The sequence below is a fragment of the Hemitrygon akajei genome, chromosome 3, assembly GCF_048418815.1.
Source record: "Hemitrygon akajei chromosome 3, sHemAka1.3, whole genome shotgun sequence".
NCBI classification, from domain to species: Eukaryota; Metazoa; Chordata; class Chondrichthyes; order Myliobatiformes; family Dasyatidae; genus Hemitrygon; species Hemitrygon akajei.
Window position 1 is genome coordinate 54,337,092 of NC_133126.1, and position 18,444 is coordinate 54,355,535.

The 18,444-nt window shown below is 39.6% G+C and overlaps 1 protein-coding gene across 1 annotated transcript in view; it reads left to right on the plus strand.

Annotated features, from left to right (window-relative positions):
- Nucleotides 1-3,879: 3,879 nt before the first annotated feature.
- Nucleotides 3,880-18,444, plus strand: part of psma3 (proteasome 20S subunit alpha 3) — a 34,128-nt gene continuing 19,563 nt past the window's right edge. The window contains exons 1-6 of the mRNA XM_073039934.1: nt 3,880-4,003; nt 10,458-10,540; nt 11,090-11,213; nt 15,526-15,627; nt 17,766-17,839; nt 18,106-18,178. Coding sequence (XP_072896035.1) covers nt 3,983-4,003; nt 10,458-10,540; nt 11,090-11,213; nt 15,526-15,627; nt 17,766-17,839; nt 18,106-18,178 — 477 coding nt within the window. The 5' untranslated portion in view covers nt 3,880-3,982. The remainder of the gene's footprint in view (nt 4,004-10,457; nt 10,541-11,089; nt 11,214-15,525; nt 15,628-17,765; nt 17,840-18,105; nt 18,179-18,444) is intronic.

Sequence of the window (18,444 nt, forward strand, 5' to 3'; positions counted from 1 at the left end):
ACTGGTGTTATGAGGGAAGCTGTAAGTGAAACTCTGCTGGGGAAACATCATTCTGGGTTTTATCATCATTATGAAACGAAGATATTATTATTACAATTTGAAGTATATAAGGTTGAAAGAAATCAAATGCAGGCTTCATTACAATCTTTGGGGATTGATAGTTTTCATTTAAAAATTTGGGGATTTTTGTTTAAGTTAAGTTTTGGGAATGACTTTAATTCACAGTATCATTTTTACTACTTACAATCTATAGGGTTTTCTGGGGTAATTTAGTTTTCATTTGAAGAAAATATTAAGGTTTTTTTTAACCAACTCTCTACACCACACTCCAGTCCAGTTGGTGGTGGTAATGCACTTTTATGTTGGATTGTCAACTGCCACTAAAAGTCAGAAGGTCAGTTATTGTTCAGACCAAACCATAAAATGGGAAGAAATGTGATCTAAGTGACTTGTGCGTGGAGTGATTGTTGCTGGCAGATGAGGTGGTTTGAGTATCTCAGAAGCTGGTGATTTCCTGGGATTTTTCCACACAACAGTCTCTAGAGTTTAAAGAGAATTGTGCTAAAAGCAAAATATCTAGTGAGCAGCAGTTCTGTGGGCATAAATGCCTTGTTAATGAGGGGTCAGAGGAAAATGGTCAGACTGGTAGTAACTCAGATAACCACTGGTGTGCAGAAGAGCATCTCTGAACCCTGAAGTAGATAAGCTATAGCAGCAGCAGTCACCCAGAGAGGGTTCCACTCTGTACCTGATAAAGTGGCTACTGAGTGTAGATAGATTAAGTGAGTGGGCTAAACATTAGCAAACAGAGTTTAATGTGGGGAATGTGGTGAAATGAGGTTATGCACTTTGATAAACCTAAAAGCAAGTATCTAAATGGTGATAAGAGTATAAAGCAAGATAAATATAGAGAGATCAAGGTGTTCTTGTATCTGAATCACAAAAATGCTAATGGGCAGGTCCAACAAATAGTGAAGAATGGAAATGGTGTTTTTCCTTCATTTCAAAGGGGTTGAAGTTTTGGAATAGGATAATTTTGTTGCAATTGCACAGGGTGTTGAAGCCCTACCTAGAATATTGTTTTGGTCTCCTTACCTAAAAAAAAAGTTTAAATATTAGAGGATGTACTAAGGAAGCTCATTAGTCTAATTCCTGGGATGAGAGGACTCTCAGATACAAAAAGACTAAACAGTCTGGGCCTGTATACCTTGGAGTATGGAAAAATGAGGTGAGCTTATTCAAACATAAATTATCTTAAAGTGGCCCAACAGTATAGTTATTTCAATGTTTTTCACTAATGTAAGAAACTTAAAGATGCTATAATTATAAGTGTCATTTAAAACTGAGACACAAAAATTTCTCGATTAGAGTACTACCGGGATTATTATAAATATTTAAAATGGAGGTGAATAACTATTTGACAGGTCGAGAAATACAGAGGTTTGCAGAACTGTCACAGGAGTAGAGATCAGATGTTGTCATAGTAAATACTGATGCAGACTTTATGGGCCCAATGTCCTGCTGCTCCTATTTTCTTGTGTTACGAATGTGCCACAACTCTGAGGGGCCGAAGGGTACAAAGTAGCCCCCTCCTTTTTGAGAATCGCAAGATCGCTATTAATTCGGGTCTGGGACCCAGGAAATGAGAGAGAGACACGCAGAATCCACAAGGGTTTGGAATGTGTCCTGGCCTCAGCAAAACGGAACCATTGATAACGACTGTTGTCTCTTGGAGACGGAATTGTGTATTGAGTACTGTACTATTCATTGAAGCCCTCAGGAGACGACCAGAGTGGGATGGTTGAGGGATTGCATCATCCCAACCTGACTGACATCTGAGACCCCGTGAGTAAGGATAAAAGAGGGTCTGGGGAACAACCCCTTCAGACGCACCAGGAGAAACGCTAGAAATCCCGTTACAGCGTTTAATAGCGACAGCAGGTGGGGGCTCGCGTGCGTCCTTTTCCCTTGCCTGGGAATTGGCGGGCTCGCCACGGAAGAACGGCTTTGGCTAAAGGAGAGGCCACACCAACGGAACTCTCGAAGGTTCGAAATCATTAAAAGGAAAAGCTGGCAAGTTTCTAAAAATCTCTCTCTTGACTCCAACCAAAGGCTGCAGCCTGAATGAACTGAGTGACTTTTATATTTCCATCAGACAATACATTATCCCCTAGACAACGATAGAGCTTATTTCTTATTATTATTATAACCGCACTTTTAGATTTAGTATTGACGACGTATATTATCTGTATGTTTGCATTGATATTATTTTTGTGTATTTTTACTAATAAATACTGTTAAAAATAGTACCATCAGACTTCAACGGACCTCTCTATCTTTGCTGGTAAGTGACCCAGTTATGGGGTTCGTAACACTTGTGTTCAAGAATAAAAACTAAGACGCAGTAACACAAGCAATTTCTGTGGAGGAAGTAAGTATCGTTTAGATTATAAAGTCTAAACTAGTTTAGACTGTTACGTATTCGGGCAACAATAATATAGATGAGTTAGGCAAGGGGTTTTATAACAAATAACACGTTTATTAAACACTGATAACAAACCCCCTTCAAATGTAAACAAACCCAAACAATGATCCGAGCTCAGCTGCTCAAACAGTCCTTAATAGCGTTGCAGTCCCAAACAGTCTTCAAAGCGGTATTGAAAAGAACTCAGTTCCTTAAACGCGATATGCCGACAGTTCAAAAGCTCACGGTACTTTTAAAAGGAGAGACTTTTTTAAAGCGATGTAAATTCTCTTCCACGTCGATGTCCTTCGATTCCCAGCGTCGAACTCCCACGTCGAATTTTATTAAATATAACAACTTAAAGTGACTGACCTTCCTTCCAAAATATTCTCAATCTCCCGCTTTTCCCAGCGGAGACTATCGTGAGAATAGTAAACGAAATCCTTCCGAATGAGGATCACACAAGGTCGAAGTCAATCCATCGAAAATCGATTCTTCTCGATTTGTCTTCCAAACTTCACTCTCCATTAGCAAACAAACCGTTGGCTCTGACCTTTTAAACTTTAGGCATTATATAAAACTTCATTTTTAACTAAACTGCGTCATCCCATTAAATCACACAGTGATATGAAGTCATCTTGGCAAATCCAGCCACGAACTGCCCCACCTGACAGGGTGGGTCTTCCTTTTATACCCTGTAGAAAAACCTGTCACATGACCTCTACTGGCGGGAAAATGACATCACTCCACCATTACCTCATGTCCAGTATAACTTCAACCCCAGTCACGTGACAAGGGTACCACTGTCACGGGTACGTAACAAGACTATCTTGTCATCCGAACTAGATTCTTCTGAAACAGAATGCAGTTAGAACCCAGCAAGTCAGGCAGTAGGGGAACAAACAGTTGACGTTCCTGGCCGAGACACTTCATCAAGACTATTCATTTCCCTCCATAGTTGCTGCCTGATTCTCAAAGTTCCTCCAGCATTTTGTGCACATTGCTCCAGATTTACAGCATCTCTTCTGAAACAAGGAAACCTACCTGTAAGGTTCAAACAACACACACAAAATGCTGGTGGAACGCAGCAGGCCAGGCAGCATCTATAGGGAGAAGCGCTGTCGACGTTTCGGGCCGAGACCCTTCTGCCTGGCCTGCTGTGTTCCACCAGCATTTTGTGTGTGTGTTGTTTGAATTTCCAGCATCTGCAGATTTCCTCGTGTTTACCTGTAAGGTTGTCTAGTTCTCACCGACTGACACTCTTATTCATAAAAATAACTACAAGAAGCTGAATGCAATCAGTACATTTTCCTCCAGAGGATTTCCAACAAACATCCAAAGATCGCGAGCTCGGATTTCCTCCCATCCGGTTCGGCCCCTGAGTGTGCGTGCTGCTAATAGGCGCGGGGGTTTGCGGCCCGCGTCCAATCAGAATGCACGTTATTGGTGGAGCGGTCGGACCGGTGGAAAGGGAAGCGGCGATTTGAGTTAGAATTTTGTTATATTCTTTGGTCCGGAATGAGCTCCATCGGAACCGGGGTGAGTAGACGGGCACGGTGGGTTTACCTAGGATGCAATTGAGCCGTCTGGCAGGGAAATGGTTTTGAGAGTTGAGGGGGTTGATAATTGGGGCTGAGGCCTGCCGTGGGCATGGCTGCACGGTGCTGGGCCCTGGGCAACCGGGCTTCCCCGGACTTGCACTGCGGTTCTGTTCGTAGTAACACGGCAGACACCGGCAGGTCGGCGAGTTGGGCACCGCAGATAACTTGGCTGTGGACTTGGCCTGATTGTCGCGATTCTGCGAATGAAGTTGCTGAGTCACTTAAAGGTCTGTAATGAAAGCGAAAGCGAGGACATGGACTCGGCTTAGGTGATGAAGCTGAGCTGCAAATTATTGCTAAGATCGGGAACACGATGGAGAAGGCGAACTGATGTAAATTTCATTTTGAAAATTCTGTTTCCCGAACTCTTTGCTTTTAAAAATTCACAGGAGTGTCGATGACATTTATGTACATTCTATGTTGATAGATTCATATTTTATAGCGCAGTTTTTTTTGTAACAACTAACATCTGTATTCTAAAATGTATGCATTCCCAATTTTATATGCTACCAGTTTTTTTCCCCCACTTGTATTGGACGTCATTTATGGAATTTTCGTCATCATCTGTTAGGCACCGACGAAGGTCGATAATACTGTTGCATGAAACAGTGTACAAAATTACATTTTAAAAAATCTCGAAAGAAGAGGTTCAGCGGACTCTATGCAAGCATAATTTTCTCTGGTCCCTCTCCCTACAGAACTGCATTTTTCTCCTCTAGGTTCTCAGTTTTCTTGTGAATACCTTAATGAATGTAATTCTGCAACATCAATTATGATGGATTCCAAATTCTGAACACTTGTATTAAATTGATCTTCAACTTTATAATTTATTTCTTAAATAAAACTTATCTGCCTGTATTTTTAGTTTCAAAGTAAATCGATGTTGTCTGACTGACAAATGGTACATACTGGAATATATAGTACCGGTATTTGTTTCAATAGCATGTAGAAATGTGCTTAGCTGGCAATTTGATAATTGGAGTAGCTAAACAGAATAGCATTATCTATTTGAGTAAGGAAGGTATTTAGTGCAGAGGGAAAAAGGGAGCTTCAATTCAGAACTAAGATCCAATGTTTACATGTGCAGAGGTTGATTTCCAGTGTTGATTCATTTGCTCCATAGAAGTCTTGCCCTAAGCATCTCAAAATAAAGCTCCTTAGTCAACCTGCTCCCACAGTATAACTTTTTACAAAAATAACATTTGCATTGTTACCTTGGTGATTGGAGGTACTGATGTGTTGTCATGGAAGTCTATTTCTTGGTGAAGGCAGACATTGGTGAAGCAGTTTCACTTACATCTATGATGATGAAATGCTTTGAGAGGTTGGTTATAACTACAATCAATCCCTGTCTAAGCAAGGACCTGGACCCACTGCAATTTGCTTTTGCCACTGTAGGTTTACAGCAGACGTAAACTTACTAGCTCTCCACTCAGCCTTGGATTACTTGGACAATTGTAATACCTATGTCAGTCTGCTGGTTTATTGATTACAGCTCAGCGTTTAATAAATCATACCCTCAGTTCTAATCAATAAACTCTAAAACCTGGACCTTTATACCTCCCTTTACAACTGGATCCTTGACTTCCTCACCAGGAGACCACAATCTGTGTAGATTGGAAATGACATCTCCTCGTTGCAGTGAACACTGGCATACCTCAAGGATGTGTGCTTAGCCCACTGCTCTACTCTTTCTACACCGACTGTGTGGCTAGCCATAGCTCAAACACCATCTATAAATTTGCCAATGACACAACTATTGTTGGTAGAATTTCAGAGTGACAGGGAGAAGTACAGGAGCAAGCTAGATCAGCTGGTTGAGTGGTCAAAAGCAAATCTTGCACTCAACATCAGTAAGACCAAGGAATTGATTGTGGAGTTCAGGAGGAGGAAGTCGAGGGATCACCAGTGGAAAGGGTGAGCAGTGTCAAGTTCCTGGGTGTCAACATGGGCACAATGGTAGCGTAGTGGTTGGTGGGGCACTATTACACTTCCAGGTGTTGGAGTTTGAAGCTCAATTCTGATGTCATCTGTAAGAAGTCTGTACATCCCCTCAGTGGGATGTATGGATTTACTCCAGCGGCTCCGGTTTCCTCCCACAGTCCAAAGGTATACTGGTTAGTTGGTCATTGTAAATTGTCTCCTGATGAGGCTAGGGTTAAAATTGAGGGTTGCTGGGTGGCACAGCTGGAGGGCTCTGCTCCGTGCTGTATCTCAAAATCAGGGGTTCTTAACCTTTTTTAGCCATGGGCCCCTTCTCAGAGTAATGTATTTGAATATATCAAATGAATACATAGGATAGAAAAAAAACCAATTATATTGTAATATCGGTAACAAAATATTTTTTAAAAATAAATTTGTCATAGTAAGATATATGCTTTATTTACACATTAAATAACAAGATTACATTTAAAATATAGGCAAGTTTAACATTTAAATTTATTTTTTAAAGAATTAGTGTGAAGTTGTTACTTTAATAAGAACAATAAACTGGGGTGATCTTTGACACAGAAACTCGTATGTCATATTTACAAGATGAAGATAGACTTCTCTCAAGAAACACCAGAATTCTCCAAGGCTCTTTGAGTTAAACTGCACAAAGTTTTTTTTGGTCCTAAAATCAATGACATCACTTTTGGCTAGATTAACATTGTCGATATGGTTATATCAGAAAGAAAAGGGTTGCGGATCCGTGGTTGAAATTTAATGCCATCAAGATGGAAATAACTTCTGAAATAGATCTAAAGTGTTTCCAGGTGTTCACAAATGTCACACTTCAAAGAAATTGACAGAATATTTTCTCATCTCCATCTTGGTAAAGCACTTTTCCAGCATTTGAAAATTTGCAAAGTGTTAGCCTCTACTCTCTTCTTCCATATTGGCATCTGGCCAAGAAAGATTGTAATCTTTCAGTAGCATTGATAATGGTGACTTCACAACCTTGAATTGACAGATTTATTTCATTCATATGGTTAAAAATATCTGCCAGGTAAGCCAACCTATGGATACAGTCCTTTTTTTTTTCAAACTGTTCCAAGAGTGGTTTTCTTTTTCTTTCAGAAAATGTGAATTTTCTGCCCTTAGAGGTTAGTTTATTTTAAAGATGTAAAATTTTTCCCCATTAAATTTCATGGACCCCTGGAATCTATCCACAGATCCCCGGTTAAGAACCCCTGCTCTAACTTAGATAAAAAAAACCCTCTGAGGATCTGTCCTGGGTCTGACATATTGATGCAGCAACAGAGAAGGCATGACAACAGCCATATTTCATTAGGAGTTTGAGGAGACTTGGTCCATAACCATACACACTCACACATTTCTATAGCTGTACTGGGTAGAGCATTCTCACTGATTATATCACCGGCTGGTATGGAGGGGCCATGGCACTGGATCAGAAAAACCAGCAGAAAATTGTAAACTCAGCCAGCTCCCTCATGGGACACCTACTGAAGTGTCTTGGCCCGAAATGACTATATGCTTTACCATCGGTGCTGCCTGGCCTGCTGAGTTCCTCCAGCATTTTGTGTGTGTTTCACAGACTGAAGATCTATTTCCATTCAGCCAGTTCTGATTGGTGAGCTGAATCTTCTGCTGACTGATACTAGACTTCCAAATTGGATACTCCAATACAGCAGCACATCACTAGGAAGACAAAAAACACTTCAAGAGTGTTTTTGTAGGCTCTTTGGAAATGTAGTATCTTTCTGACTTAAAGGAATGTTTGGCCCATGAGTGATTACAAATGATAAATGAACATTGACAACCTTGAGTCTTTTCATTAAGAACATATGAAAACCTGGTGAAGAAATGTAATAATTTCCATTGACTCAGTCATCCATCCTCTCCAACTGACACTTGCCCCTATTTTTGGCAGGGTCTGCACATTCCATGTAGGCCTTGTCCCATAAAACTGGAATGGAATCAAATGATCTTCAGTCCCTGTGAAAAGAAAGGAAACTGGTAGGTAGCATAGAAATTGATGGTGCAGTCTGAAAATTATAATATGCATATATTTAAGTATCTCAGAATCGGGTTAATTATCACTGGCTTATGTCATGAAATTTGTCATTTATCAGCAGTAGTACAGTACATGAAAATTACTGGAAGTTAGAATAAATAGTGCAAAAAAGGAATAGTAAATTTGTGTTCATAAACCATTTAGTAATCTGATGGCTGAGGGGAAGAGGCTGTTTCTAAAATGATGAGTGTGGATCCCATTCCTCATCTCTGGTGGTATGAGAAGTGGGCATGACCCAGATGGTGAGGGCTCTTAATGATCAATGCCATTGTTTTGAGGCATTAACCTTTGAAGATGTCTTCGATGATGAGGAGTATTGTGCCCATGATAAAGTTGGCTGAATCTACAACCCTCTGCAGCCTCTTTTGGTAATGCACATTGGAACCTCCATATCAGGTCATTTACCCAGGGAAGAGATCCTGCTAAATTTAGTTCTGACCCAGATTTTAATACCAGAAGCTTGCATAAAAATTGGCAAAAGTGGAAAGCGATTTTAGCATTTGATCAAAGCGATGATTTTAGGAATAGTAGATTCTGTTTCTTGGGACATGTGCCTATTCCAGAAAGGATCTATACCATTGGTAGTAATTTGGTGCACATTTTATGCTGTTTGGAGTGGAGAGGCAAAGGAAGATTCTACACTTCACCTGAACTAATCTGTTCACCAAATAGTGAATGTAATTAGTGGTATTTGCAGTTTTAGTTGCTACGCTACAGGAAGAACATACTATGTGTAAAAGATTTTTTGGGATTTTGTCTGAAATGGAAGGCTATAGTCATAAGGAGAGATTGGGTTTATTCCTACTGGATAGATCTTAAGATAAACCGGGATAAAGTCTTGAAGAAACAAGAGATGAAGATGATGGGGATCTGAATAGTTATGGACCAAGTAAAATGCATTTTGCTAAAGTCTATAACAAATTAAATATTGGGTTACCAGGAATGAATGTTTAACAAAAGGAAAAACTAAACTAAAACTAAGGTAGTTGTTCATTGTGTCAGATGATGACAGGGAGCCTATGCGGGGAAAAGTGGAAAAGCTGTTGCATTGGGATAGTTCCATTCTCTTGACCTTGAAAGTCTGGGTTCAGTGGTATGACCTGGCGTCTTCCTTGGTTGCAGTGGATGACCATGGCTACTTCTGTGCCTTGTCACGTCCTTTGCTCTCAATGGAGCACTGCGGAACCACCTTGCTGGCCATTGGATCTCACTGTAGATCTCATCCGCCGAGTCCATTGGAGCTGACTTCGCATGCTAGGTCAGCCGTGTCCCTATCTCACCAGAGTATATGGCCTCATATTAAGAAATACTAAAGGAGAAAAGGAAAGTCTACTAGCAGTCCTTGTGAAAGAAATGTGGAGTAATTGTTAGTATTTTTAAAAGATAATTTTGTGGACTGGAAAAAGGGATAGGAAGGTAGAAAAAATGGACAAACCAGTAAAACAAAAAGATAAACCCTTTTAAGGGCTGATGGCACACATGATGGAGGCTGAATGGATTTCAAATAGTACAGAGATACTTAAACTAATGGAATTAATTTGGAGAAATGATAGAATAAATGTAAATCAGTGCTTGCCATGTAGTTGAGTTTCAAGAAGCCTGGTTTGACAGTTAAGGGTATGTAAAATTGGGATTATAGCTGAATGAATAGCAATTTGGCCTAAATAGAAAGTGGACAGTAAAATTGAATCATGTTGGGGAATGGTTTAAAAAGCGCTATTACATTATGATCTTGTTGGCACCACTGTTGAACTTACAGAAAAATGATATTAAAATATGTAGACAGTACCAAACTTGGCTACTGAGGAAGAGCTTCTTAATTTAGTAAAATAAGAAGTTTAGAACTGATCAGTTAAGTAACTTTGAAGTGGTAGATTTTGGTAAGAAGAACAAACAATGCCTTTAGGTGCAGACAAGGCATAGAAGCAAGGAAGAATGTGCATAATAAAAGTCTTAAAATGCAGCAAGAGTGAGTGAGAGAAAATTCATCTATTGGGAAAGATTGCATATGTTGGGGCTTCTTCATTCCTACAGTAAGAGACGGATGATGTGAAAAGTCTTAAAATATTTAATTGAATAGATGTGATGATTTCCATGAGGTTAAAATCCAAAGCCAGGGAAAAAGATAAATTTTTATTCATTTGTTAAATTGTGGCACCCACTAATTTAAGTACGTAATTGAGGCACTTAGCATACAGCCTTTAGTTGAGACATAAAGGAGTTAGAAATACTGATAGAGACAGTTCATCTATCAGCAAAATAGCCTATGTGGTTGATTTCTGTCCTAATATTCTATGTGAACATTTTGTAGTACTTGAATCTGAAAAGATCATTTTGATGGTTTGCTATCCAAGATTTTTTTTTAAATTTTCAGTATGATTTGTCAGCATCAACATTTTCTCCTGATGGACGAGTTTTCCAGGTTGAATATGCAATGAAAGCTGTTGAAAACAGCAGGTAAGGAATTCTTACTTGTTTCAGGATGTAACTTCTTAAGATTTAGCAACACTTTCATAAAGTTTACCAAAGGTTAGCTAATCTCAGTTTTATTTCTGAGTGTTGATGCCTTGTTAGAGCATTGTTCCAAAAGCATTACTTTTACAACTGACTGTTGTTTAACTGTGGAGAAGTGAGAGGCCACATAACTAATGTTGCTGTAGCTGCATATTAAATTCTGTATTTTAATCAGGAATGTGAATCTTGGAATGAATTCAATACTTAATTAACTTCTGTCTTTTGGCAGTTTAATATCACTGCATCCCTGCAAAAGTTTCAAGCCACTTTGTTGTCTGCTAAATTTGATACAAGAACTTAATTATGTTCATTCCATATGATAAAAGTTGTCAAAGTCTTGATTTTCACCTTGTTACATTTCTAAATATTTGGTTGATAGATTAGAGTTGATGTTAAATTAGGAGTAATATTTCCTTTTAAAATGAAAGAGCACATACGCATTTGTGATCTCATACTTTAATCTGTCTTTGTCCTGTTTTGTTGATTGCACAGCACAGCCATTGGGATAAGGTGTAAAGATGGAGTTGTCTTTGGAGTAGAGAAACTGATTCTTTCTAAACTATATGAACAGGGCGCTAACAAGCGTATTTTTAATATTGATCGTCATGTAGGAATGGTAAGATTTTAAAAAAAATTTCCTTAAAAATAGCACTTTTAATGTTGCAATAATATCCTAATGTTTCATAATGTTATTGAGCAAAACATTGCTAACCAGTCACAAACAAATAATGGGGCAAATGGCTGTTGAATGAGGCTGGTTTTTAAGACTATTAAAGGAAGAGTGAGTGATATATATTTTAGAGGAGATTTAAAGTGACAGGCAAAAGCATATTTACTAACAGTGCCAGAATTTTAAAATGTTGAACACTATTGAGGTTAATGTGAGCTGCACATGTATGACAGACTGCTGGATGGTGTGCAAGATATGATAGAGGGGAGGTGGGGTAGCATTACTAGTCAGGGAAAATGTCATGGGGGTGCCCAGAAAGGACAGATTGGAGGCCTTGTCTACTGAAGCTGTATGGGGGGAACTGAGGAATAAGAAAGGGATGATCATGTTAATGCGATTATATTGTAGACCATGCAATAGTCAGTGGGATTTAGAAGATCAAATTTGTAGACGAGATTGCAGACAGTTGCAAAAGATACGATTGTGATATTAGGTGATTTTAACTTTGCACATAGACTGGGATTCTCATGTTGTAAGGGGACTACATGGGATAGGGTTTGTCAAATGTGTTCAGGATAGTTTTTTTAAATCAAAATGTAGAGGTGCCAACTAGAGAGAATGTGATACTGGATCTCCTGTTCTCTGTCTATAGAGGAACGCTTTGAATCTAGTAAGCATAATTCCGAATTCCGTCGTTTCAAGATAATTATAGAGAAGGATGAGACTGGTCTCTGGTTGACATCCTAAATTGGAGAAAGGCCAATTTTGATGATATCAGAAAGGTTGTGGCAGGTGTGGATTGGGACAAGTTGTTTTCTGGCAAAACAATGCTTGGAAAGTGGGGAAAGCTTTCAAAAGTGGAATGTTGAGTAGAATCTCAAGTGCTTCTACAGATGTATTAAGACCAAAAGGATAGCAAGGGACAGAATTGGTCCACCTGAAGATCAGTGTGGTCATTTATGGATGGAGTCAAAGGAGATGGGGGAGATCTTAAATGCCCTTTTTGCATTTGTATGTACTTGGGAGACAGACAATTTGAAGTAAAACAGCAGTGAAGTCATGGACCATATCTGGATTACAGAAAATTAGATGCTTGAAGCAAATTAGAGTGGATACATCTCCAGGGCCTGACAGGGTATCCCTTCGGACCTTGTGCAGAAACTGCAGTGGCCCCAGCAGAGGTATTTAAAGCATCCTTAGCTAAGGTGAGGTGCTGAAGGACTGCAGGATAGCTAATGTTATTAGGTTATTCATGAAAGTCTGTAAGAATAAATCGGGAAATTAGAGGCTGGTCAGTAGTTTGTAAATTATTGGAAAATATTCCTAGGGATAGGATATATATAAGTATTTGTATAGAAGGGACTTATTAGGGGCAATCAGCATGGCTTTGTGTGTGGTACATCATATCGAACCAAACTTGAGTTTTTCAAGGAAGTTACTAGGAAAATTGATGAAGTAAAGACAATGGATGTTATCAACATGGACTTTAGGAAGTCCTTTGACAAAGTTCCAATTGGTCCAGAAGGTTCATTTGCTTGGTATTCAGGATGAAGGAGTAAATTGGATTATCGGGAGAAGGCAGAGAGTTGCTTCTCTGACTGGAGGCCTATACTAGTGGTGTGCCACAGGTATTAGTGCTGTGTCCTTTGTTGTCATCTATCTTAATGATTTGGATGGTAATGTGGCAAAATGGATCATGAATTCAGATTTCTGGATCATTGTGACCTCTTTTGGGGTAAGAGTGACAAAAAGGATGGGTTGCACTTGAATCCCAGGGGGGAACCAATATCCTAGCGGGGAGGTTTGCTAAGGCTAATGGGGAGAGTTTAAACTTGAGTTGCTGAGGGGGGGTGGTAGGAACCAAAGTGAAGAGACGGAGGAAGGGGCAGTTGGCTCACAAGTTGAGAAAGCTTGGAGACAGTGTAAGAGGGAGGATAGGCAGGTGATAGAGAAGGGACACGCTCAGATCAGTGGTTTGAGATGTGTCTGTTTTAATACAAGGAGTATTATGAACAAAGCGGATAAGCTTAGAGCGTGGATCAGTACTTGGAGCCATGATGTTGTGGCCATTACAGAGACTTGGATGGCTCAGGGGCAGGAATGGTTACTTCAAGTGCCAGGCTTCAGATGTTTCAGAAAGGACGGGAAGGGGGGCAAAAGAGATGGGGGCATGTCACCTCTTGATCAGAGATAGTGTCACGGCTACAGAATAGGAGGAAGACCTGGAAGGATTGTCTACGGAGTCTGTGGGTGGAAATTAGGAACGGGAAGGGATCAATAACTCTACTAGGTGTATTTTATTTTAATAGACCACCCAATAGTAACAGGGACATCAAGGAGCAGATAGGGAGACAGATTCTGGAAAGGGTAATAATAATAGGATTGTCGTGGTGGGAGATTTTAATTTCCCAAATATTGATTGGCATCTACCTAGAGTGAGGTGTATAGATGGGGTGGAGTTTGTTAGGTATGTTTAAGGAAGGTTTTCTTGACACAATATGTAGATAAGCCTACAAGAGGAGAGGCTGTACTTGATCTGGTATTGGGAAATAAACCTGGTTAGGTGTCAGCTCTCTCAGTGGGAGAGCATTTTGGAGACGGTGATCACTATTGGAGGGTTGTGGATGTTGTTCCTTTATTCAAGAAAGGGAGTAGAGATAGCTCAGGAAATGATAGACCAGTGAGTCTTACTTCAGTGGTTGGTAAGTTGATGGAGAAGATCCTGAGAGGCAGGATTTATGAACATTTGGAGAGGTATAATATGGGAATAGTCAGCATGGCTTTGTTAAGGGCAGGTCATGCTTTACGAGCCTGATTGAATTTTTTGAGGATGTGACTAAACACATTGATGAAGGAAGAGCAGTAGATGTAGTGAATATGGATTTTAGCAAGGTAATTGATATGGTACTCCGTGCAAGGCTTATTGAGAAAGTAAGGAGGCATGGGATCCAAGGGGACATTGCTTTGTGGATCGAGAACTGGCTTGCCCACAGAAGGCAAAGAGTGCTTGTAGACGGGTCATATTCTGCATGGAGGTCAGTGACCAGTGCTGTGCCTCAGGGATCAGTTCTGGGACCCCTTCTCTCTGTGATTTTTATTAATGATGTGGATGAGAAGTGGAGGGATAGGTTAGTAAATTTGCTGATGACACAAAGGTTGGGGGTGTTGTGGATAGTGTGGATGGCTGTCAGAGGTAACAGTGGGACATTAATAGGATGCAAAACTGGGCTGAGAAGTGGCATATGGAGTTCAACACAGATAAGTGTGAGGTGGTTCATTTTGGTAGGTCAAATATGATGGCAGAATATAGTATTAATGGTAAGACTTGGCAGTGTGAAGGATCAGAGGGATCTTGGGGTCAGAGCCCATAGGACACACAAAGCTGATGCGCAGGGTGACTCTGTGGTTAAGAAAGCATACAATGCATTGGCCTTCATCAATTGTGGATTGAGTTTAGGAGCCGAGAGATAATGTTGTAGCTATATATGACCCTGGTCAGACCCCACTTGGAGTACTGTGCTCAGTTCTAGTCGCCTCACTACAGGAAGGATGTGGAAAGGGTGCAGAGGAGATTTACAAGGATGTTGCCTGGATTGGGGAGCATGCCTTATGAGAATAGGTTGAGTAAACTCAGCCTTTTTTCTTTGGAACGACGGAGGATAAGATGTTGGTGAGGCCAAATTTGGAGTATTGTGTGCAGTTCTAGTCGCCTTTCTATAGGAAAGATCTCAATAAGATTGAAAGAGTACAAAGGAAATTCATAAGGGTGTTGATGAGTTTTGAGGACCTAAGTTATAGGGAAAAGTTGAGTAGGTTAGGATTTAATTCCCTGGAGTACAGCGGAATGTAGGGAGATTTGATAGAGCTATACAAAATTGATGGCTGTAGATAGGGTAAATGCAAGCAGGCTTTTTCTACTGAAGTTGGGTGACACTGGATTTAGAGGTCATAATTTAAGGGTGAAAGGTGAAATATTTAAGGAGAAGCTAAAGGGGAACATCTTAATTCAGAAGGTGGTGTGAGTGTGGAACAAGCTGCCAGTCTAAATGGTGGATGCAAGTTCAATAGCAATGTTTAAGAGATGCTTGGATAATAAATGGATGGAGAGGGTGTATGGAGGGCTATGGTCGAGGTGTGGGTTGATGAAACTGTGGAATTAGTTTGATGTGGATTAGATGGAACGAATGGCTAGTTTCTGTGTTGTAGTACTGTATGATTCTTGGACTCTAAATGCTATTAAAATTGCTTCATCCAACAGGCAGTAGCAGGTCTTCTGGCAGATGCGCGATCTCTTACTGATATTGCGAGAGAAGAAGCTTCCAACTTTAGGTCAAATTATGGATATGATATTCCACTGAGGGTATGAGATCTACTTTGTAACGTTAGCATGGCTCTTAATTTCTCCCAGGTGAACTGCACAATTTAACACACAAAGCTTAAGTATAATAACTATTAAATGAACAATATTTTCTCTCAAATGTGCTTTAAGTCACAGCAAGTGCTTTTTCTTTCCAGTAGTCCTGATGAAGGGTTTTGGCTCAAAATATCAAACTGTTCGTTTCCCTGCATAAATGCTGCCTGGTTTACTGAGTTCCCCCATTACCTTGTATGTTGCTGAAAATTTACAGCATCTCTAGAATCTCTTGTCTCTGTTAGAGCTACGGTTGTGTGAAAAAAAAGTTGTGAACCCTTTACAGTTACCTGGTTTTCTGCATTAATTACTCATAAAATGTGGTCTGATCTCCATCTAAGTCACAATAATAGAAAAAACACAATCTGCCTAAACTAATAACACACAAACTTCTGGTCAATATACTAAGTACACCATTTAAACAATCACAGTCTAGGTTTAAAAAAGAGTATGTGAACCTCTGGGCTAATGACTTCTACAAATGCTATAGAGCCTAGTGTTCCAATCAATGAGATGAGATCAGAGGTGTGGGTTGTAGAAGTACTTGTCTCTATTAAAAAGACACAGTCACGTTACTGATAGAGCCTGCTCTTCTCATGAAAGATCAATTTATGTGCACCATGCCTAGATCAAAACAACTTTCAGAGGACCTTGGAAGAAAAATAGTAGAAATGCATGAAGTTGGAAAAGACCTGAGTGTTCATCAGTCCACAGTAAGAGAAATTGTCTACAAATGGGGGAAATTTAGTACTGTTGCTTTTGTCCCTAGGAGTGGGCATCCTGCAAAGATCACACCAAGAGCACAATGTACAATGCTGAAGGAGGTGAAAAAGATCCCAAGGGTAACAGCAAAAGACCTGCAGAAATCTCGAACTTGCTAAACTCTCTTTTCATAAGAAAAACACTGAATAGGAATGGTATTCATGGAAGGACACCACGGAGGAAACCACTGGTCCCCAAGAAAAAAAGCATTGCTTTACGTCTCAAGTTTGCAAAAGACCACACCTGGATGATCCACAACGCTTCTGGGACAACGTCCTATGGACAGATGAGAGAAAAGTTGAACTTTTTGGCAGAAATGCATATCGCTATGTTTGGAGGAAAAAGGGCACTGCATACCTGCACAAAAACTTCATCCCAACTGTGAAGCATGGCAGAAGGAGCATCAAGGTTTGGGGCTGCTTTGCTGCCTCAGGACCTGGACAGCTTGCAGTCGTTGAGGGGAGCAATGAATTCAAAATTGTATCAAGACATTTTACAGGAGAATGTCAGGGTAGTGGTCTGTTACCTGAAGCTTAATAGAAATTGGATGTTGCGTTGAGACAATGATCTGAAACACAAGAGTAAATCAACAACAGAATGGTTTAAAAAGAAGAAAATTCGTGTTTTGGAATGGCCAAGTCAGAGTCTAGACTTGAGGTGCTGTAGCATATCTGAGGAGGAATGTTCATACAAGGTATCCCAAAAATATTGATGACCTGAAACAGTTTTGTATGGAGGAATGATCTAAAATTCCTTGTTTGTGTGTTACTAGTTTGGGGAGATTGTGACTTGGATGAAGATCAGACCACATAGTATTAATGCAGAAAACCAAGTAATTGGAAAGGTTGGAGAATTTTTGCGCTTACTCTTGGTACAAAAATAAATGCTGAGTGGTTATTGAACCATTAGAGATGGTTACAGTTTTCCAGTTTCGAAATGCAGGAGAAATGAAGAATATATATATTTTGTAAAGACAATTTTGTTTGTCATTTGTGAAATAAGATTGGACTTTGGATTGGAATGAGATTGGATCTCTTATCTCCCGTCAAAATGATACTCTGAAAATTAGACTGGGACGGAATAGGACATAAAGTCCAGATCTTGAAGTATAAATACTGTATTGAAATCTGAAACAGTGATAAAGACTGAATGTTTGAAGTTTATCATTCTGATTTACAGCAAAAATGAATACCAATGCATTGTACTGGGTATTTGAAAATAGTTTCAGAGGTCTACCCTCAGGAACGAGGTACTTGGGCTGATTTGGAACACTGTATGGTAATTTTGTACTTAAATTTTATTAAAAGATTACTCTTTCTTTAAAGCATCTGGCGGACAGAGTAGCAATGTACGTCCACGCTTACACGTTATATAGTGCAGTGAGGCCGTTTGGAAGCAGGTAATTTTAATATATGTTTCCATTAAGAGTAATTTTATCTTCTGTTCATATAGTTGATTCAAGCCTCTGATTGTATCATTGTGTGGGAGAGTGGGGAACGTGGGCAAACAGTTGTAATATTGTTTTAAAATATGGGATGTTTGATAAATATGGAAAGTGCATACTTAACTGTACAAAAATACTTCAACTATAATTAGATCATTTAAATTTATTCAAGTTGAAAATCTTTGACCAAGATTTATTCCAAGATGTTTTTCTGTTTATAGTTTTATTATGGGGTCTTATGACAAGGCTGATGGTGCTCAGATGTACATGATTGACCCTTCAGGGGTGTCCCATGTAAGTGTCTCCAATTACATATTGAAAGTTGTACTTTTTTATATATATAAACTATTTCTAGGAAAGCAGATATTATGGTAGTTTTGCATAGCAATGTACAACCAATAGAGCAACCAGATTTGAAAATTTCCTGTATTGACATGTTTAAGAACTTAAGTCTACAACTTTCACCTTTCGATTTAAAACATGTTCAGTATTGGCCTGCATTTTGCCATTTAAAGTAGGTGTAATTAAACTTACTCATTTCACAATACGGGGGGGGGGGG